The 16,846-nt window shown below is 33.7% G+C and overlaps 3 protein-coding genes and 1 long non-coding RNA gene across 4 annotated transcripts; all 4 read right to left on the bottom strand.

The window, feature by feature from the left end:
- Positions 1–397: 397 nt before the first annotated feature.
- On the bottom strand, positions 398–3,210 carry LOC110370288 (circadian clock-controlled protein daywake). Its single transcript, XM_021326034.3, has 5 exons — positions 3,072–3,210; positions 2,284–2,503; positions 1,674–1,807; positions 1,057–1,212; positions 398–628 (listed from the first exon to the last, which is right to left on the bottom strand). The coding sequence occupies exons 1-5, from the start codon at positions 3,157–3,159 to the stop codon at positions 480–482; spliced, it is 747 nt and encodes a 248-aa protein (XP_021181709.3). The 5' UTR covers positions 3,160–3,210; the 3' UTR covers positions 398–479.
- A 1,545-nt stretch (positions 3,211–4,755) lies between these two features.
- LOC110370244 (circadian clock-controlled protein daywake-like) lies at positions 4,756–7,217 on the bottom strand. The gene is made up of 4 exons (XM_021325985.3): positions 7,024–7,217; positions 6,799–6,932; positions 6,554–6,712; positions 4,756–4,926 (listed from the first exon to the last, which is right to left on the bottom strand). Exons 1-4 carry the CDS (start codon positions 7,179–7,181, stop codon positions 4,769–4,771), a joined length of 609 nt encoding a protein of 202 aa, XP_021181660.3. The 5' UTR covers positions 7,182–7,217; the 3' UTR covers positions 4,756–4,768.
- Positions 7,218–9,929: 2,712 nt separating this feature from the next.
- On the bottom strand, positions 9,930–11,166 carry LOC110370242 (uncharacterized). The gene is made up of 3 exons (XR_010276612.1): positions 10,860–11,166; positions 10,401–10,537; positions 9,930–10,077 (listed from the first exon to the last, which is right to left on the bottom strand). It is a non-coding gene; the product is annotated as an uncharacterized LOC110370242 (long non-coding RNA).
- Positions 11,167–12,898: 1,732 nt separating this feature from the next.
- On the bottom strand, positions 12,899–15,584 carry LOC110370305 (protein takeout). The gene is made up of 5 exons (XM_021326051.3): positions 15,465–15,584; positions 14,559–14,769; positions 13,841–13,974; positions 13,449–13,604; positions 12,899–13,120 (listed from the first exon to the last, which is right to left on the bottom strand). Exons 1-5 carry the CDS (start codon positions 15,523–15,525, stop codon positions 12,963–12,965), a joined length of 720 nt encoding a protein of 239 aa, XP_021181726.3. The 5' UTR covers positions 15,526–15,584; the 3' UTR covers positions 12,899–12,962.
- Positions 15,585–16,846: the final 1,262 nt, after the last annotated feature.

Raw genomic sequence — 16,846 nt, 5'->3', positions numbered from 1 at the left:
ACTGTAAATGAATACTTAATACTTATTTTCTCGCGTTAGTTTTATTCGTTCGGACCATTTTTTTAACAGTTCATGGCAATTCCTAATTTAATTCATTAACTGTGGTATAAAAAAATCTTCCGCAATATTATTACATGTCATCATGTACAGCTGCCTGGTCAAATTGGTATAAAAAGTCAAATCACAATAATTATGTATAGGCATTAAAAGATTAATATTTCAAGTATTTACGACATATTATTTCTGGACTTGCAGAATCGATTCTAAGTTTTAATAAACGCTGTAATAGTATGTGCCTAATCGTACAAAAAATAGTTTTCAGAACGTAGATAAAACCCCTCGAAACAGCCAGACAGAATGACATAGGAAAAAATAACAGTAATATGGTAATTATTTTAAAAACGCTTTAATCATCATAATAACATATTCCATAGTTTCCTTTGGTCAATTTTCTATTAATCATAGGTTATTATTCTTCATTACGCCAAGTATTCATCTATTGGGATAGACTTTAGGTATTTATTGGCGTTTTTCACAATTTTCTTGACATTTGCTACAAATACGGGGCTCTGTACTTCATGAGCGACTTCCTTCCAGTTTTCATTGGCGAACTTCAGGACAGCATCGGCTGAAAATAAATAGTTTATGATCAGTTAGATGTAGAGCAAACTTTACATATAACCTTATATGGAATTCTTCAATAATTAGTTTATAGTATAGCTCGTCTACAGGTACACTTGCAAATGCAGTAGTGGGACGCGTCATTTCAGCTTATTGAAGTTATAGGATCCTAATCCTACCCACAGTAAGTAGCATAGCTGATGGTAATGATTACCTACTTTGTTTATCACAATTAGTGCACAATTGAACTTAGGTCTCCTAATCCAAAGAAAAAGAATTATGCAGTGCTCAGCAACTGTACTCAGGTAGCCAATAATACTATCTACGTACTATTTGTCTTATAGGAGGCAAGTACGTAACTATTTTGAAAATAGGTTGCGCCAATTTCTAAAAGTATTAAAAACTTACAAAAATTACTAAGATTCGTAAGCTTACCTAAGTCTTTCTGTCCATTGAATAGATTTCTAAAGTCGTAAACAACTGGTTCTAATGGTTCCGCTTCAAGTTTGAAACTCTTCACAATTTTGTAGGATTTCCCATCCTTGCCCGTTATCGTTTTTAAATCCAGATCGATTATAAGACGGTATTTTCCTGAAATTACAAAGTCACAATTGTTAAAATGTTCGTTTATTCTATCTCAACTCAACTAATTAAAGACTAGTAACTAAGTTGAAAATGTTAGTATAATATTTTCAAGAAAGACCATATGACAGGGTCTTTCTTGGTATGGGATAAAAAATAATATTGATTTCTGACACTTACACGAATATTAGACATTTAAATAAAACTACTTTTACGGATTTTATCGCTGTAAAAGATCCGAAACGTCGGGATTAAATAATATAATATAACCGCGATAAAATCCGTAAAAGTAGTTTTATTTAAATAAAAAAAAATAGCAAAGACAACCAATAAAATCTATAAGATATTTTTAAAACGAAATAGCATCAAGACGATGAACAACAATATTGCATGAATTATATTCGCAGGATCAAATAACCTACTGACAATTTAATCAATTAAACTGCAAACAAAAATGAACCTTAACGTACTTGTAATAAGACTGTAGTCGCCTGTTCCTTCAACTGGGAGAATTATAAGCCGGCCATTGATATCGTATTGGCCACTCAGAGTGAAACCCCCGCAGGCAGCATCAAGATGGAGAGTCTGTTTTTCATCATCGTACCTGAAAATATTGGTAAATAAAAAGGGATTAGCTTTACTTCAAGCATATTATTATTTTCATATACGAATCGTATGTGATCTGTGTGCTTTATAATTAACTGATAACCCCATCACACAGAATGAGGCGTCATCAATCGGTATCGGTACTGGCATTACTTAACTATCTTTGCCGTAGTCAATACAAATCTCTAAAGTAATTAGACTCCTCGTCTCTTTTTGGATCCTCCAAACAACAAACATTTCATTGATTTGTGTCTTGAGATCGAGAACTCATTTTGCTTTCTAAGGCGCTTTGTTTGTGGAGAAATTATTACAGCAACTGACAACTATCTCTTTACGTAAATTAGCAAAATATGGGAGCAAAAGTTGATAGTTGCCTCAATTAAAATTGCTCCGTGTACAAGGCGCCTCAGTAAAAATTTAAAATGAAAGTATACCAAATCCTAAATTATCTATCTACTCAATGAAATTACTCACTTCGCACTCTCAACGGCACATTTTTTGAATCCTGTAATGGTTGTATTGAAGAGTTTGAACTTCAATATGGACAGATTCCCTTCAATTTCTGGCTGGTACATGGGATCCAAGGATTCAGCACCAACGTCAGGATTTTCGTCAAGAATCAGTGGATATGCAGCATTGACAGCATTGGTGACACACTCGTCATCATTGGCTTGGCATCGGCTTAGAGAAATAGCTGAAAAGAATGTATGTTGTGTATTTAAGTTTTGTTTTTATTGTATAACCCGAAAGTAAGGCTTCTTTCTTATCTTATTGCGTTCCTTTATTCAGTTAGATCTTAAGGACCACGGTCGCGGTTTCTAGGTCATTAGGTAGATAGATTTGTGATATCAGAATGTCAAGTTCAGATTTCCTAAGAATGTTTCCCTTCAGTCTTATTCGTGAAAGGATGATAAAACAATATTGTTGTTATTGTAGCTCCTAGACTCCGTTCAACAGTCGAGGGGATATTTGGGTAGGAAAGTTACACTAGAAGTTCCTACTTTGTCCCAAATGAAATAAGCAGAATAAAACCAGAGCATCTTCTATTCAGGGTTATTTACATAGTACAGTTAACGACATATAACAGGTACTATTTGCTTTGTTTGCTTTTGTTAGTGCATTGCTATTTCTATAAATACGGTTAGTGTAAATAATTAATAAAAAAAAAAATATAAATCAGTCGTTTCAGAAACAGAAACACGCAGAAAAGAATGAAAATGAAATTAAGGGATCAAGAGATGTAGGTTTAATACTTTACTCACCTGGATCCGATAGCACATTGACTACGGCACATAAAAACAAAAGCAGGAGAGAAAACATTGCAAGCACGGACTTCACTTCCGAAGACATCCGATTCTTGCAGCTGAATGCAGAATCTCAAAGTACGAAACCCTTTTATATATTAGGAGGATAACAAACGCATACATACGTATAAGCAAACTTCCTCAACACTGTGTAATGACCACAATATTTTTAGTTCAAGTGAAAATCTTGGTTAAGGATAAGTAAGACTCCAAAAATAGTTTTGTATCAGGTCCAAAGCACCAAAATAAAGCAAATAGTATTCTGATAAAGGGTTTCAAACCAGTTTTTGTTCTTGATTTACCTGATACAACCTGTTAAACATTTTGAACCTAGGAACTCCTCCTTGCTTGGCCTTGGGGTCGTTGACAAAGGAATCAGCAAAGTAATCTTATCATGATCGATGGGTTTTAAGGGGTTTAGACCTTACAAGTGTTGCTTCATATTGACTCGAGGTGTTTTGTTACCTTTGATCCCTTCTTATTTAGGGTCCAAATAAAGTGCTTAAGAAAGGGACAGTGCAGGTTATAATTCATCCAGATTCACTTGACAATAATGATTTATTTATTGTTCGGAGTTTACCAAAATATTTATTGAAATATGTGATGTGGTTTTATTTAGAACCCTAAAGTAGGTACTGTTATTTGTATGGAGATCTACAGTATCCCAATCAGCCGCAACATGCCCTTGAATGTATCTTTCACGTGGAGGAAAATTTGGTGCAAAACGATAATAAGTTTTCACACCTATGAACTACTCCATAATTGTAATAAATTATGATGATATGTTAAATACTAAGAGCATTTAGCCTCTCATTTTAAAAGTCACCGTGTAATTATCTTACGGGTGCTATATTAACAGACCTATTTCTCCACTATTTTTGTTACACTCCACTGTTTACACTGAAGTTTATGTTTTTGTTCTTCTAAATCTAAAGGGTAGATATTTTGTTTTTCGCAAGTCGCGAGTAGAAGTAATTCTTCGATTAAATTACACAGGAAACAAGCCACTACTTAGATTGTTATTTTTACTATTAAAGCACAACACAAGTCATAGATTTGATTGATTTCTTGAATCAATCTCTTAAAGATCATTTTTGTTCACAACTTTTTTTTGCAACTATGAAATCAAAAAGTTTACCTTAATTTCCTTGGATTTTAAAAGCTTATCCATTGGACTGTCTTAGGTACTTCAAGGGTTCTTCTTTATGAATATATTATGTAGCATTGTACATTATTGCATTTGGTGTCTTCAGCCTTAGATATCGCGTTTATATTAAAAGGTATTATTAGTACAATAGCGACACTTTATTAAATGAGTTGTTATTAGAAGTTGTGTTAATTTAAGTACTTACAAGATAATAGCTTTTTGTAATGGGATGATGTTTCATTTTACCACAACATGCCTTACCTTGTACGAGATTGTATGTTTCATGGGGTTTTAGTAACATAGATTGATCGGTGTCTCTTTGTTCAATTCCTAAAATATAAGCCTACATAAAGCCTTCGTAAATAGTACCTAACTTTCAAAAACAGGAGGGCTTTATTTGAGATCATTAAATTGGTAATTTCTATTATATGTTACATCTGCAAACCTCTTCGTTCTTTACAATAAGGTGGAAATAAAAAACAGACCAAGTCACGTAGCTTCTTTAATTTTAGTCAACACCTAGAATAAGTTCGTCAAGTGGAATACTCTTGAGATACTTGTTGAAGTTCTTGACAAGTATCCTCATGTTGGCGTTGAATACTGGCCCCTGAAGTTCATTCGCGACCGGCTTCCAATTCTTGTTTATAAATCGATTGATGTCATCGGCTGGAAATGTAACAGAATATAGGGCACTTGTAAATCAAGAATCATTGTTGACAAAATATGATAAAAAACCATAACTGACTGAAGTAGTTATAGCTGTTATAGTTACATTTGTTGCTGATGATAATAAAATTGAAGAAAAAGATACTAAAGGACAGCTTAAAGTTCAAAATTATGAACAGAATGAAGTTGAAACCTCATGCGTGGATTGTAGAAGTGGTTTAAAAGAATTACATTTATAGACCAACTTTCAAGAAAGCAGTAGGTATAGGGACATAATTTAGTTAGCCATAATTATGGCAGCTTTGATGATGATGATGATGATGTCCTCCTAGCCGATTATCGGCTACGGCGGCTGTTCTCATGTACGGAGATTAGCCAACTACGCAGGACATATTATAGTGCACGAGCATTTGCGCAGACACAGGTGCACTCCCTATTCCTTAACTCTCATAGCCCGATGGGACGGTAATCCGACACGATCGGAGAGAGATCAGGCGCAGGACCGACATTTACGTGCTCTCCGATGCACGGGTGTATCAATCACCAGCTTCCAGGCTCCGGGCTGCTTTGTGAAAGTCTTCTAAAACCCACAAAGCGATTTCGGCCCGACTCGGGAATCGAACCCGAGACCTCGTGCTCAGCAGCCGCGCTTGCGACAGCTAGACCAACGAGGCAGCTTTACCAGAACATTAAGGCAGGAACACAATAACAACAATATCGTTTACTCACGGTTGAGTACGAGCGGCCGGAAAACTTCAGTCATAAACATTCCTAAGGTCCATTAAGCAAAAGAATTATTTATGTATGCTGAGACAGTGAGACCGTGCGTTAGATTTATGGTCAAAAGTAGGGAAATTGAAAAAGTAAGGTAGTAGGAAAGTTTTGGGGTTTTAAATAAAGGCACTAAAATTTTCTGCTTGATAAAATTATGGGTTCTTCTTTTTCTATTAAAATTGTGGCTTTTGCTCTGAATCTCTTAAGTTTGATATTTTAGCTCTGTTCATTTATTCCGCATCCACTAAAATGGTGCAAAAGGAACGTATGACTTTTTGTACGACTGTACGTTAGCTGTGCAAAAAAAGATTTTATCCTGCAAACTAGCCTTTCACTCGTAATCTGATATATTGCCTCTAACCTAACTATATATTATTAGAAAAGCCACAGGATCGTTGCCTTGGCCCAGTTACGGGAGCCGAAAACCGTTGACCCAAATAATCTTGAAGCTCAGTTTAAGGTAAGTGGCAATTAACTAGAACAAAATGCCTTACTAATCACCAAATGATGGATGATTAGGTAACCATATCGGGATCTCTGATTAAATTGAAACCAGAATAAACGAAGGATTTAGATTAGAAGGGGAAATTAATTAGGTGAAAGAGAATTTAGTTGATTTTAGTCTTGGAGTAATATTTACAGATGGATTAGTTGTTATTGGTAGTAATGGTAGTTTTTAACCACTTATTGAAGAGAGTCTATGTCTATAGATACTTGTATTATTTTATTTATTAGTAAAGAAGCAGAAATGTTTCACTGATTTATCATTAGTACTACACTTAATGAATTCTATTCGATAAAAGTACGTCAGGAAGATACAACAGTGGTGAAGTAAAAGATTGTCAGTCCTTACCTAACTCTTTTTGTCTTCCATTGAACAAATTGTTGATTTCAATAACCATTCCTCCTTGTAGATCACCTTTTGTTTTATAAGACTTGAACGATATGTGCTTCTTTCCATTTTTGCCTCGACTTATCTTTATGTCTGAATCAACTTGAATGTAGTAATCCTCTGCAAGAAGCATAGTATCAAAGTCAAAGTATAAGTCAAAGTCAAGTGCTTTTATTTAAAATATTCTTCAGTAAAATCAAACTTACTGCATTCCATTTTAAAGTCTCCTTTTCCTTCAATGGGCATCACCAAGATTTTGCCAGATATCTCATATAAACCATACATATGGAAAAGAGGACAAAACATTGCGAGATTTAATTTCGTCTCCTGTAAGTCTAATCTGAAATCGAAACATTGTCTCATTTAATTCTCTGATAGCAGTATGTAATTGAAAAAGAAGCTTAATGTGTTTCAAATAAGGTTGCACTTACTTCGCATCAACTACTTCACATTTGGTAGATCCTTCAACAGTGGTGTTGAAAAGCCTATATTTTAGTACTGCAAGGTCACCATCTATGACCTCATGATGTATAGGTTCTAAACTCTCAATATTCAATTTCGGAATACCTTGCACTGTCAGCTTATACATGATGTTAGCATTTTTTGTCAAACAGGCAGAGTCCTCTTGTTTACATAGTGTGAAGCTGGAAGCTGAAATAAGTAAACATGATGAAGAATAAAGATCTAAATAGGGTTGAGAATTCCTTTTAGTTTTTTTGTAAATACATGCTATCGTTTATATTTTTGTAATGGTCACATCACATTTTGATTAGGGACCCAAAACATCATCACCGACACTAAAATTTGCATCATAGTAATTTAACCCATAGTAAATGAAATATATTTTCCTATAGGTAATTGTTTTCTTTTATTTTTATTAGATAATATAGTAGGTACATAATATGTTTCAGCTACTTAAAATTTTCCAAAAAATAATATAAAAGCACTAACCTGCTTTTGTTTGAACTCCAATTAAAACCAAAAATAATAATAATATTCTCCCTTTCATGTTCACGACTCGTCCTTTTCTTGGTAGGTACTCCAGAGAATAAGCCCAGTTTCGTACCAGGGCTATTTTTATATGTTTAAATGTTAATTTACTTACTAACTATAGATACACTGAACCAGTTTAAAAATAATAAAAAATGAAAAATACTTTGTACACTTAATGTTCCGTACTGAATCAATGATTCAAGTTTTCAGACAAAATTAAAGGTTCTTTTCATAAAACAAAAGAAGGTACAACCATATAACACTACAAGACATTGTCACTATCGGTATCTATGATACCTATTTATTTACTTTTATACTTCTCTCAATGTTATATAAAATCTTGCTATACTTAAAACTTAACTTCTTCCAAACATTTATGAAAATGAGTACCTTTTCCTTCTTTAGAGTTATTTTACAAAAACTAGCTGTTTAGCTATCTTAGGGTTCAGTAATAATTAATATTGAACCCTAATTTTGCAGATCTCAAACTGGAGCAGAAACATGACCTTGTCGAGTTCATTAACATTTTAATTATGCGTGTTTTTGTAAATAAATATAATATATAATTACTGCGCAGTACCAAATGCTGGTTACTGAAGATCGAACAAACTGGGAACGAACCCTCGGGGAGGCTCGTCCTGCGTGGACATGTGTGTGTTGGCTGAAATGACAACTGCGCAAAATAATATCTAAATCTGTATAAAAAAAATTAAACCTAATTTTATATTTCTGGAGATGCAATTTTATATTTTTTATAATGTTCGTACAATTATTTTGTTTATGAATTATATTTCTGATTGATATTATCAAAGGGTACTTGTTGGCGATAGTCTTTCAGGCTTTGGTTGTGAATTTTCAAGGCCAAGAGAATAAACTTTCAGTTGCGAGCTGTCTGTACATATCTATGTACCTATCTGTGAACAGTCGTGTGCCGTACCGTCCAGTCTAGTTGGTTGGTCAAGTTTCCTCGGACTTGTTAGTTTCCATTACGAATAATAGATGTCGCTGTTTTAAAAAACGAGGTACATACTGCAAAGTAAATGTTAGAAAAAATATTGTATTAAAAAGAAAAGTAATATTTATAGTTTTGACTTTTCCATTCTTTAAGTCGGCGATTATTGTATAACCAAGTATTTTTACATGCAGTTTTCCGTCGTCATCCGTCACTTTCTCCAGTTTCCCACTGATTGATATGTGGTAGCCTTCTGTGGGATGTAGTAAAATAAGATGATGATGGATGCTTTTAATATAGCGTGCATCGCGAGCAGCCTTTGAGCGGTCCTTCACCATGTAACATAGTAACATTCCTTCAATACTGAGAAATATCAAGATACAGATCTATTAGTAGAAAAGTGAAACTACAACTTGAATATAAAAACTACTACTAAGAAAAAGTAAAAAAAGGTTTTAAATAAAACGATGGACCTTAAAGATATCTTCTTACTATGCTTTTTATAAAAATCTTATAATTGCTTCAATAAATTAAAAATTACATCAGTAAGTAGGTACTTAATGCAGATTTTACAAACAATGCAAGAACTAATCGTACTGAGAACATTTCAGCTGTAATTCCCAGAAGCAAATGGATATTTGAATATTGTTGTTCAAATTAGATTACGAATATATTAAGATAAATAACATTCTGATTGTTTATCTACAACAATAGATTATATTTTTCTACAGACAAATACATTGTTATTGAATTATTTTTGCGAGTACATTTTAGCAGGAAAGATGTTTTTTTTTTTGTGGTTTTGGTATATACCGTAATGACAGATTTACACTAAGTCCAGTCACTGACGAGTCAGTACTGAGTCAGTCGCTGTACTAACTTGAAATCAATTTACACTATGGCAGCGCCCCTGACTCAATGTAAATCTGCCTTAATGTAGTTTCGTTTTTAGGTAGATAAGTTTGGCACACTGTACTAAAATAAATGTTGGTGCAATCAAACATATCTATAATGTAATTCTTCAAGCGGCACAACTCGTTGAAAGTCCTTCAGGTTTTCTATGTATTTGGTCAAAAAGGTTTTCATTACGATATCACGTGTTTTCAATTCCAATTTTCTTGAGAATCCCGCCACTGAAAATAGATAAGTGTCTATTTAATTTGTGTTGTACTGATTCATGTACAGCCAAATTTATTCAATAGATTTTCAACCTTACAACAATAGTGGAAGGTAAATATTCGATTGGTAAAATTTTGCAGATTCGGATACTTTGACCTGCTTTCTATGCACCAAATGTTGAAATAGGTTCTGTAGTTTTAGCATACAGACAGACGAAAGAGTAAATCTCACATTAATCATATTGTATAAGGATTTTATGAATTACCATCTTTTTCGTTTTTTACTGATAGGTTTTTGTATTCTGACGTCGCTTCTGCTTGATTGTCTAAGTTCAGCCAAAACTCCTTGATATGGAAGTGATGTTTGCCTTCGTCGTCTACTGTTTTTTCATACTTGCCAGTGACGTTTATGTGATAATTATCTGTAAGAAAACAAATATTGACAAAATAATCTGTATATATTCTTTGTACTGACTGACTATTATAATATTTGAGTGTCCAGACCAATTATATATTAATGTTCTCTCCACGGAGATCAGCCAGCTGAGCAGGGCATACTATAGTGTACAGAGATTTTCATATACACACTGCACTTTCTATTCCTTCACTCTCTGAGCATGATGGGACAGCAATTCAGAGCTCAGCAGTCGCATTATATGAGAGAAGAATGTGCCTTGCAAAATTCGACCACATTCACCTACATAGTTTTAACTAACAACTTATTACTTCCTATATGTATACTTACAATAAGTAATTTCACAGGTATCTTTTCCCTCTGCATCTAGTCCATCTAATGCGCCCTTCAGTTCATAATCTGATTTAATTACCAGGCTGGGACAAAGGAGTTCATACGTAACAAGTGATTCACCTTCTCGAGTGAGTCTGAAAATCAAAAATAATTTTATAACCCTTTACGTTATCACGTTATAACCGTTGCATTGTTAATATGCATTTTGCACATGTACATTACATAATGGAACATTACATTACATCGGTGAACCTAATGCCTTAGTTAGGGGGTTCTCTATCTGGCAACCTTTGGATGAAAATAAATGATGATGATTCATTTTCATATCAGAAGAAAGGGTCCTGCAGTATGACAATGAAAGAAAGCTGATGATAGAAATATTTTAATCTGTCGAACTTCATGAAATAGAGTATTTTGAAAAAAAAAAAATGCGAAACCTTAGTATTAGGTACTCACTTTAACCGAAGAAAATCGCACTTCCCTAACCCAGTAAGCGTTGCTTTCCTAAGCACATATTTCAAGTTCTGCAGATCATCGTCTATTTTGTCCACTTGCAATGGATCTGAAGATTCTACTCCATCTAATCCTCGTACAAATTTCTGATATATACGATCTTTTAATGATTTCGTCAAGCACTCATCATCCGCGTGTAGACAATATTCTTTTTCTGATGCTGAAAAATAATGTACAAATGTAAATTATAGTTAATTTTTGAGTACCTAAACCCATTCTTAAATAAGTCTTGTCTATTTCAATATTTTACCCAAAGTCAGCTACGAGTATTTACTTACTTACACTTGAATTTAAAATTATTTAAGTAACTTAAGAACAGTAAATAATAAAATCAACACACTCGAGACAGCATTTAAATTAAAAACTTACTAAAAACATTTCTTAAACACAGAAAAATTACCACAGTTTTAATCGACCACATCCTCACACAGGATTAATTACATAAATGTACTTGAACTTGACGAATTAAACCTTTATATACAAAGAAGAAATGGCTGTGTATTTAATTCATTTGCTTGACTGAAACAATGTTTTTGAGATAAATTCAGATAGCGAATAATTAAACTTGTATGAAGCTAGTCTATAGAAAGATAACATCTATAAATAACGACAAAATGTATTGTTTTGATTTTCAATTTAAAAAATGTTGTTATTGTATGTCTGTTCTTTTGCTTGGGCTATTTAGTCCATTTTAGGTACGATTTTCAGTATTAACATAAGATAGAAAGGGATTACTTTTGAAAACAAGCTCTCTTCGCTGACTTGGTTAAAAGCTAGAACTGAAAAAAAAACATAACTAAGAAATAAACATTGCACGTATTATTAACAACAATAAATCAATTTTGTTGACCGATTTATGACCTTTTATACTAAAATGGTATATAGGAAATATATTGTTGGATTTATTTTTCCTCAATCTCTGATTATTATCAAGAGACAATTAAAATTTCAAATGAACATCTAATGCTTGTATGTATGTAAAGGTCGCTAGTAAGAAAAGGAAACCGTCTGCTTTTCTTATTTTCTTTTTAAAATCAATTTGAAATCTAGAAACTCACCGTAAGTGATTTTGAATGTCTCCTTTGAGGTTTACTGAATCTATCAGCTTCATATTGAGATTCTATTGTCAGTGGAAAATCGTATAAGATATTATAGTAAAAATACAAAATATTATAGTAGAATAAAGTACAGAAGAATAATCAGGAAAGCTGACTCCACCATCGTGCGGGTTAAATAACAGATTTCAGAAAATACTCTACGTCTACTTACGGTATAAACCGATCTCCCAAAAAGAAGTTTATCAATTCTTTTCTATGTTATTTATTTGTTTTCTTTTATTAAAATAAAATGTAATAGTTTCAGCATTATTAGATGATGTAATCTAATCTTTGTTTAAAATCTATTTTTGAATGGGAACTATTTTTCAATGGCCTTTGTAGTACCTAGTCTATAATTTTATTCATATACGTTCTCATTGCAGTTTACAAACTGCCAGTTTTCATTTGCATATTTCAGCTCGAATTCAGTTTAAAATACACTTCCTATTGCGTATGTTTGGCTATGTTAGTAATGAATTTAATTGTATTTAGTATTTCTAACCAGTTATTTATGTGTTGTTAAAAATACTAAGCCATGATTCAGACCCATTTTCATTGAAAAAACAAACGTCCGGGTTTTCCTAAAACAATTGTTTATTTTGATCATTTATGTCGTGAGTAAAACTTGTTTTAATGTGACAAAAAATGGTTTAAAGTCAAAGGTTTTTATTTCATACTAGCTTTTGCCCGCGGCTTCGCTCCCGTCAACTGACTTCTCTACTTTACCCCATTTTTTTTCATAAGAACCGTCTCCTGACAATAACAAACACAACAAAAAAAGAATTAGCCAAATTGGTCCAGGCGTTGTTGAGTTATGCGCTTACCAACACATTTTGCGATTCATTTTTATATTATAGAAGATTGTCGTAAATAAAACAACAGCACTTATTACATGCTTTTGGATTATTATATGGAAGCAATACATTGATCTGCAAATAATATTGAACGATTATGCTTCGTAGGAAAACAAGCGTTGTACAGGCACAATGTTTAAGTATGCATTGACGTTGTCGATGTAAATATTCATAAAAGCGTTTATCACTGGTTGGTTTATCGTTTTGTCCATTATTGGCCAGTTTTCATTGACGAATTTGAGGAATGCATCAGCTGAAAAAGAAACAAAGTGAACGTTGAGGTACGATTCCACCAGTACCTATGCGATTTTTTTACCTAATTTGATTAAATATCGGCATAAGTATTTTTTTACCTAATTTGATACTTTGGTTATTTTTATATCAACTAGATGTGGAGTTGTAAAACAAAAATGGCTCCAGAAGCATCATGGATAAGTTTAAGTCAGTAAAAGTCGAATACTTCCTCCAAGTCCTGGAGAAATCATTAAAGATGATTTCCCAACTAGGTATATTGTTTAACTTTAGCACTATTCAGGGATCAAATTACTGCAATGAGTAAATGAGTAATGTAATGTTCTTACATTTTTCTTGATCACCATCGAATAAGTTCTTGTAGTCATACTTCACATTTCCTTTAATTTGAATTTGCAAGTTGTGGTTTACCAAATGGAGGTATACTGTTCCATTTTCACCATTTCTACTGGAAAAGTCGCCATCAAAGAGTAAATGATAGTCGTCTGAAAAAAGTAAATATAATTTTTTTACGAGAAAAATTCTATGACTATATAATTTCGTATATATTTATTGTTGATAGTATGGAAAGGTTTAAAAATTAAAAATTGAGGATCAATTAAAAACCGGCTAGGATGATTAAACGTTTGTGTAATTTTACTTTATTAGTTAGCATTTCAAAAGTTCATACTAAGATACGTGTAGAAAGGCACTTATCAATGAAAACATTATTTATACTTACAAAAATCAGTAATTGAAGTGCCTTTTCCTTCGACTGATTTATCGCCTATTTTGCCCTTGATTTCATATCCCGACTGTAGAGTGAGATGTGGACATCCAATATGATAATCATATTTCATATCTTTAGCATTGATCCTATAAGGCATCAAAAAAATAATAATATAATACTACACTACAGACACAATGAAAGAATAAAATCCCAAAAACGTAGTATAGACAAACCAATGTTTGCAACAGGTATTAAATATTTTTCAAATGCTTCGTTTACACATGTTGTAATGCTTGGTGGAAGTGTTATCTAAAACTTCAGCAGGATTTTATTTTGCTATGCAATTAAACTATGAATTAAATTAACACTTCAATAGTCACAAAACAGTGTTATAGTTACCGGCACGGATATTGAGCTCTCGGCGGAAGAGTGGGGATCGCTTTGCGCACTGTACACATAAGGCAATAAACCAATAAATCGCTTCTGCGTAGGTGAAGGTCAGGGCTCAATATCCGTGCCGATAACTATAATTACTGCAAATCCTACTACGAGTCATTACCGTCCCATCGGGTTATGAGAGTGAAGGACAAGGGAGTGCACCTGTGTCTGCACAAATGCTCGTGGACTATAATATGTCCTGCGTAGTTAGCTAATCTCCTTACATGAGAACAGCCGCCGTAGCCGATAATCGGCTAGGAGGACATCATCAAATTTACACAAAAATCCTTACCTTACTGTTTTCACCGCGCAGTTCTTGAATCTAGAAAGATTGGCATCAGTTATTGTGTACTTTATCGAAGGCTGGTTGATTTCAAATGAGTCAAGGTGCAGAGGATCCGAGGGTGGTACTCCGGGCATACCCACGACAAACTCGTCAAACAGCGGTGCACTGGTCTCCGTCAAACATTTGCTGTCGGCGAAGTCACATATTTTCTTTTCACCTATAATCAGAAAATTACTTTGAGGAAGCGTAAGGCCTTTTTTGACAAAAGACTGCAATATACTCCCTTAGCAGTTAGATACCGAATATATTTTAGATTTTCAAGAACATCTGAAAACTAAAATCTTATTGCTTCGGAGTAGGTCGCGCTACTTCTAGACGAGAGAGACGTGGTGGCCTAGTGGGTAAAGGACCAACCTCAAGTACGAGGGCGCGGGTTCGATCCCAGGTCAGGCAAGTACCAATGCAACTTTTCTAAGTTTGTATGTACTCTTTAAGTATAATCTTAGACACCATTGGCTGTGTTTCGGATGGCACTTTAAACTGTAGGTCCCGGCTGTCATTGAACATCCTTGGCAGTCGTTACGGGTAGTCAGAAGCCAGTAAGTCTGACACCAGTCTAACCAAGGGGTATCGGGTTGCCCGGGTGACTGGGTTGAGGAGGTCAGATAGGCAGTCGCTTCTTGTAAAGCACTGGTACTCAGCTGAATCCGGTTAGACTGGAAGCCGACCCCAACATGATTGGGAAAAGGCTCGGAGGATGATGATGAGGTCGCGCTACTTCTCAGCAAAACTCGTCGTTGAAACTAGGGAAGGGTGGGTGTCTCTGAGGGCTTTTTGACGTTCAAAAAAAGTAATTAGTTGAGTAATGATATTTAGGTATACAAACAGTTAAAATAAAAATTATTTACTTACACTTAACACTGCCAAATAAACAGAACGTTGCAAAAATAACCAATAATTGCAATGCCAACATTTTCTGTTAAATCCTTGAGGATAACTGAAGAACTTATGGTCATCTTAAACCAATTTATAGTTTTATGGATACCTAAACTGCATTGTTAATATTTGCAAAATCAATTTAAACGTTATTTGTAAATGTCATTTCCTCGATTGAGCTAAAAATATAAAGATTTTTAATCTTTTTATCGCTTTGGGATTACAAACGAGGGACTAAAAACCATTAAAGATAAAAATAAAGGTAAGACTGACTCAGGGAGAAGATACTTTTAATAACAAAGAAAACTATTGAACTATTTATTTTTGTTTATAGTTACAACGCGGTAACAACATTGTTGGTAATAATTTATTCAAATATTTAACATTGCGATAAGTAAAACCGTATTTAAAATGCCAAGTGCATGCAGGAAAAATCGGTAAAAACTTCAAAAATAAAGAACCACACAAGCAAAACAAAAACTTTAGCAACATAAAAATAAGTGGTGATGTTCATAACACTAGATTTGGCATTTGATAGCTGCATTTGTAAACTTATTAACACTGCGCAAAAAAGGATTAGTTATCTTAATTTAAACCCAAATACCTGATACCTATAAGAGTTTAAAATCAAGTAATACTGTTATATAGGTATATCCTCAACAATTTGCTTTTAAAGATAGAAGTGAAATAGATGCTCCTTTGGATAGGTATTTTATATTTATTAATTTACTAGCTTCTGTCAGCGGTTTCACCCGCATCCCGTAGGAACCACTTCACGAACCCGGATAAAAAGTAGCCTATAGCCTATAGCCTTCCTCGATAAATGGGCTATCTAACACTGAAAGAATTTTTCAAATCAGTCCAGTAGTTCTTGAGATTAGCGCGTTCAAACAAACAAACAAACTCTTCAGCTTCATAATATTAGTATAGATGAGGCATATAACATACGAAGAATGAGTTTTGGTTGTAATGTTGTGGCAGGAACAAAACATACAATAATATTTACATTTATATAAAAATAATAATAATAAGGCGATTTTAATGTATGGGCTAGACATACCCCTGGAAATCTAATCAGATTGTTTCAGTGATACATGGTGTAATAAAACACTCCCTAAAAATTAAGGCCTACTTTCAAAGTGAAAAGCAAACCTAATTTCGTTAGATTAAAACTGTGGAACGTCCCTCCTTATCATCAATGAACACAGACTTGAAAGATTGAATATAAAATAGAATTTAGCAAAGTTTCCATTCAACGATAAACGTATACAAATTTTGGGCGTTCCGGTCCATCTTCTGTGGGCAGATAAAAGGAAAGTTTTCAAATGGATCGGCGAAGAGTTTTATCAGATCCAAGC

This window comes from Helicoverpa armigera, chromosome 7, assembly GCF_030705265.1.
Source record: "Helicoverpa armigera isolate CAAS_96S chromosome 7, ASM3070526v1, whole genome shotgun sequence".
Lineage (NCBI taxonomy): Eukaryota > Metazoa > Arthropoda > Insecta > Lepidoptera > Noctuidae > Helicoverpa > Helicoverpa armigera.
Note: the sequence above shows the minus strand (reverse complement) of the source record. Positions and strands in the feature narration are given on the sequence as shown.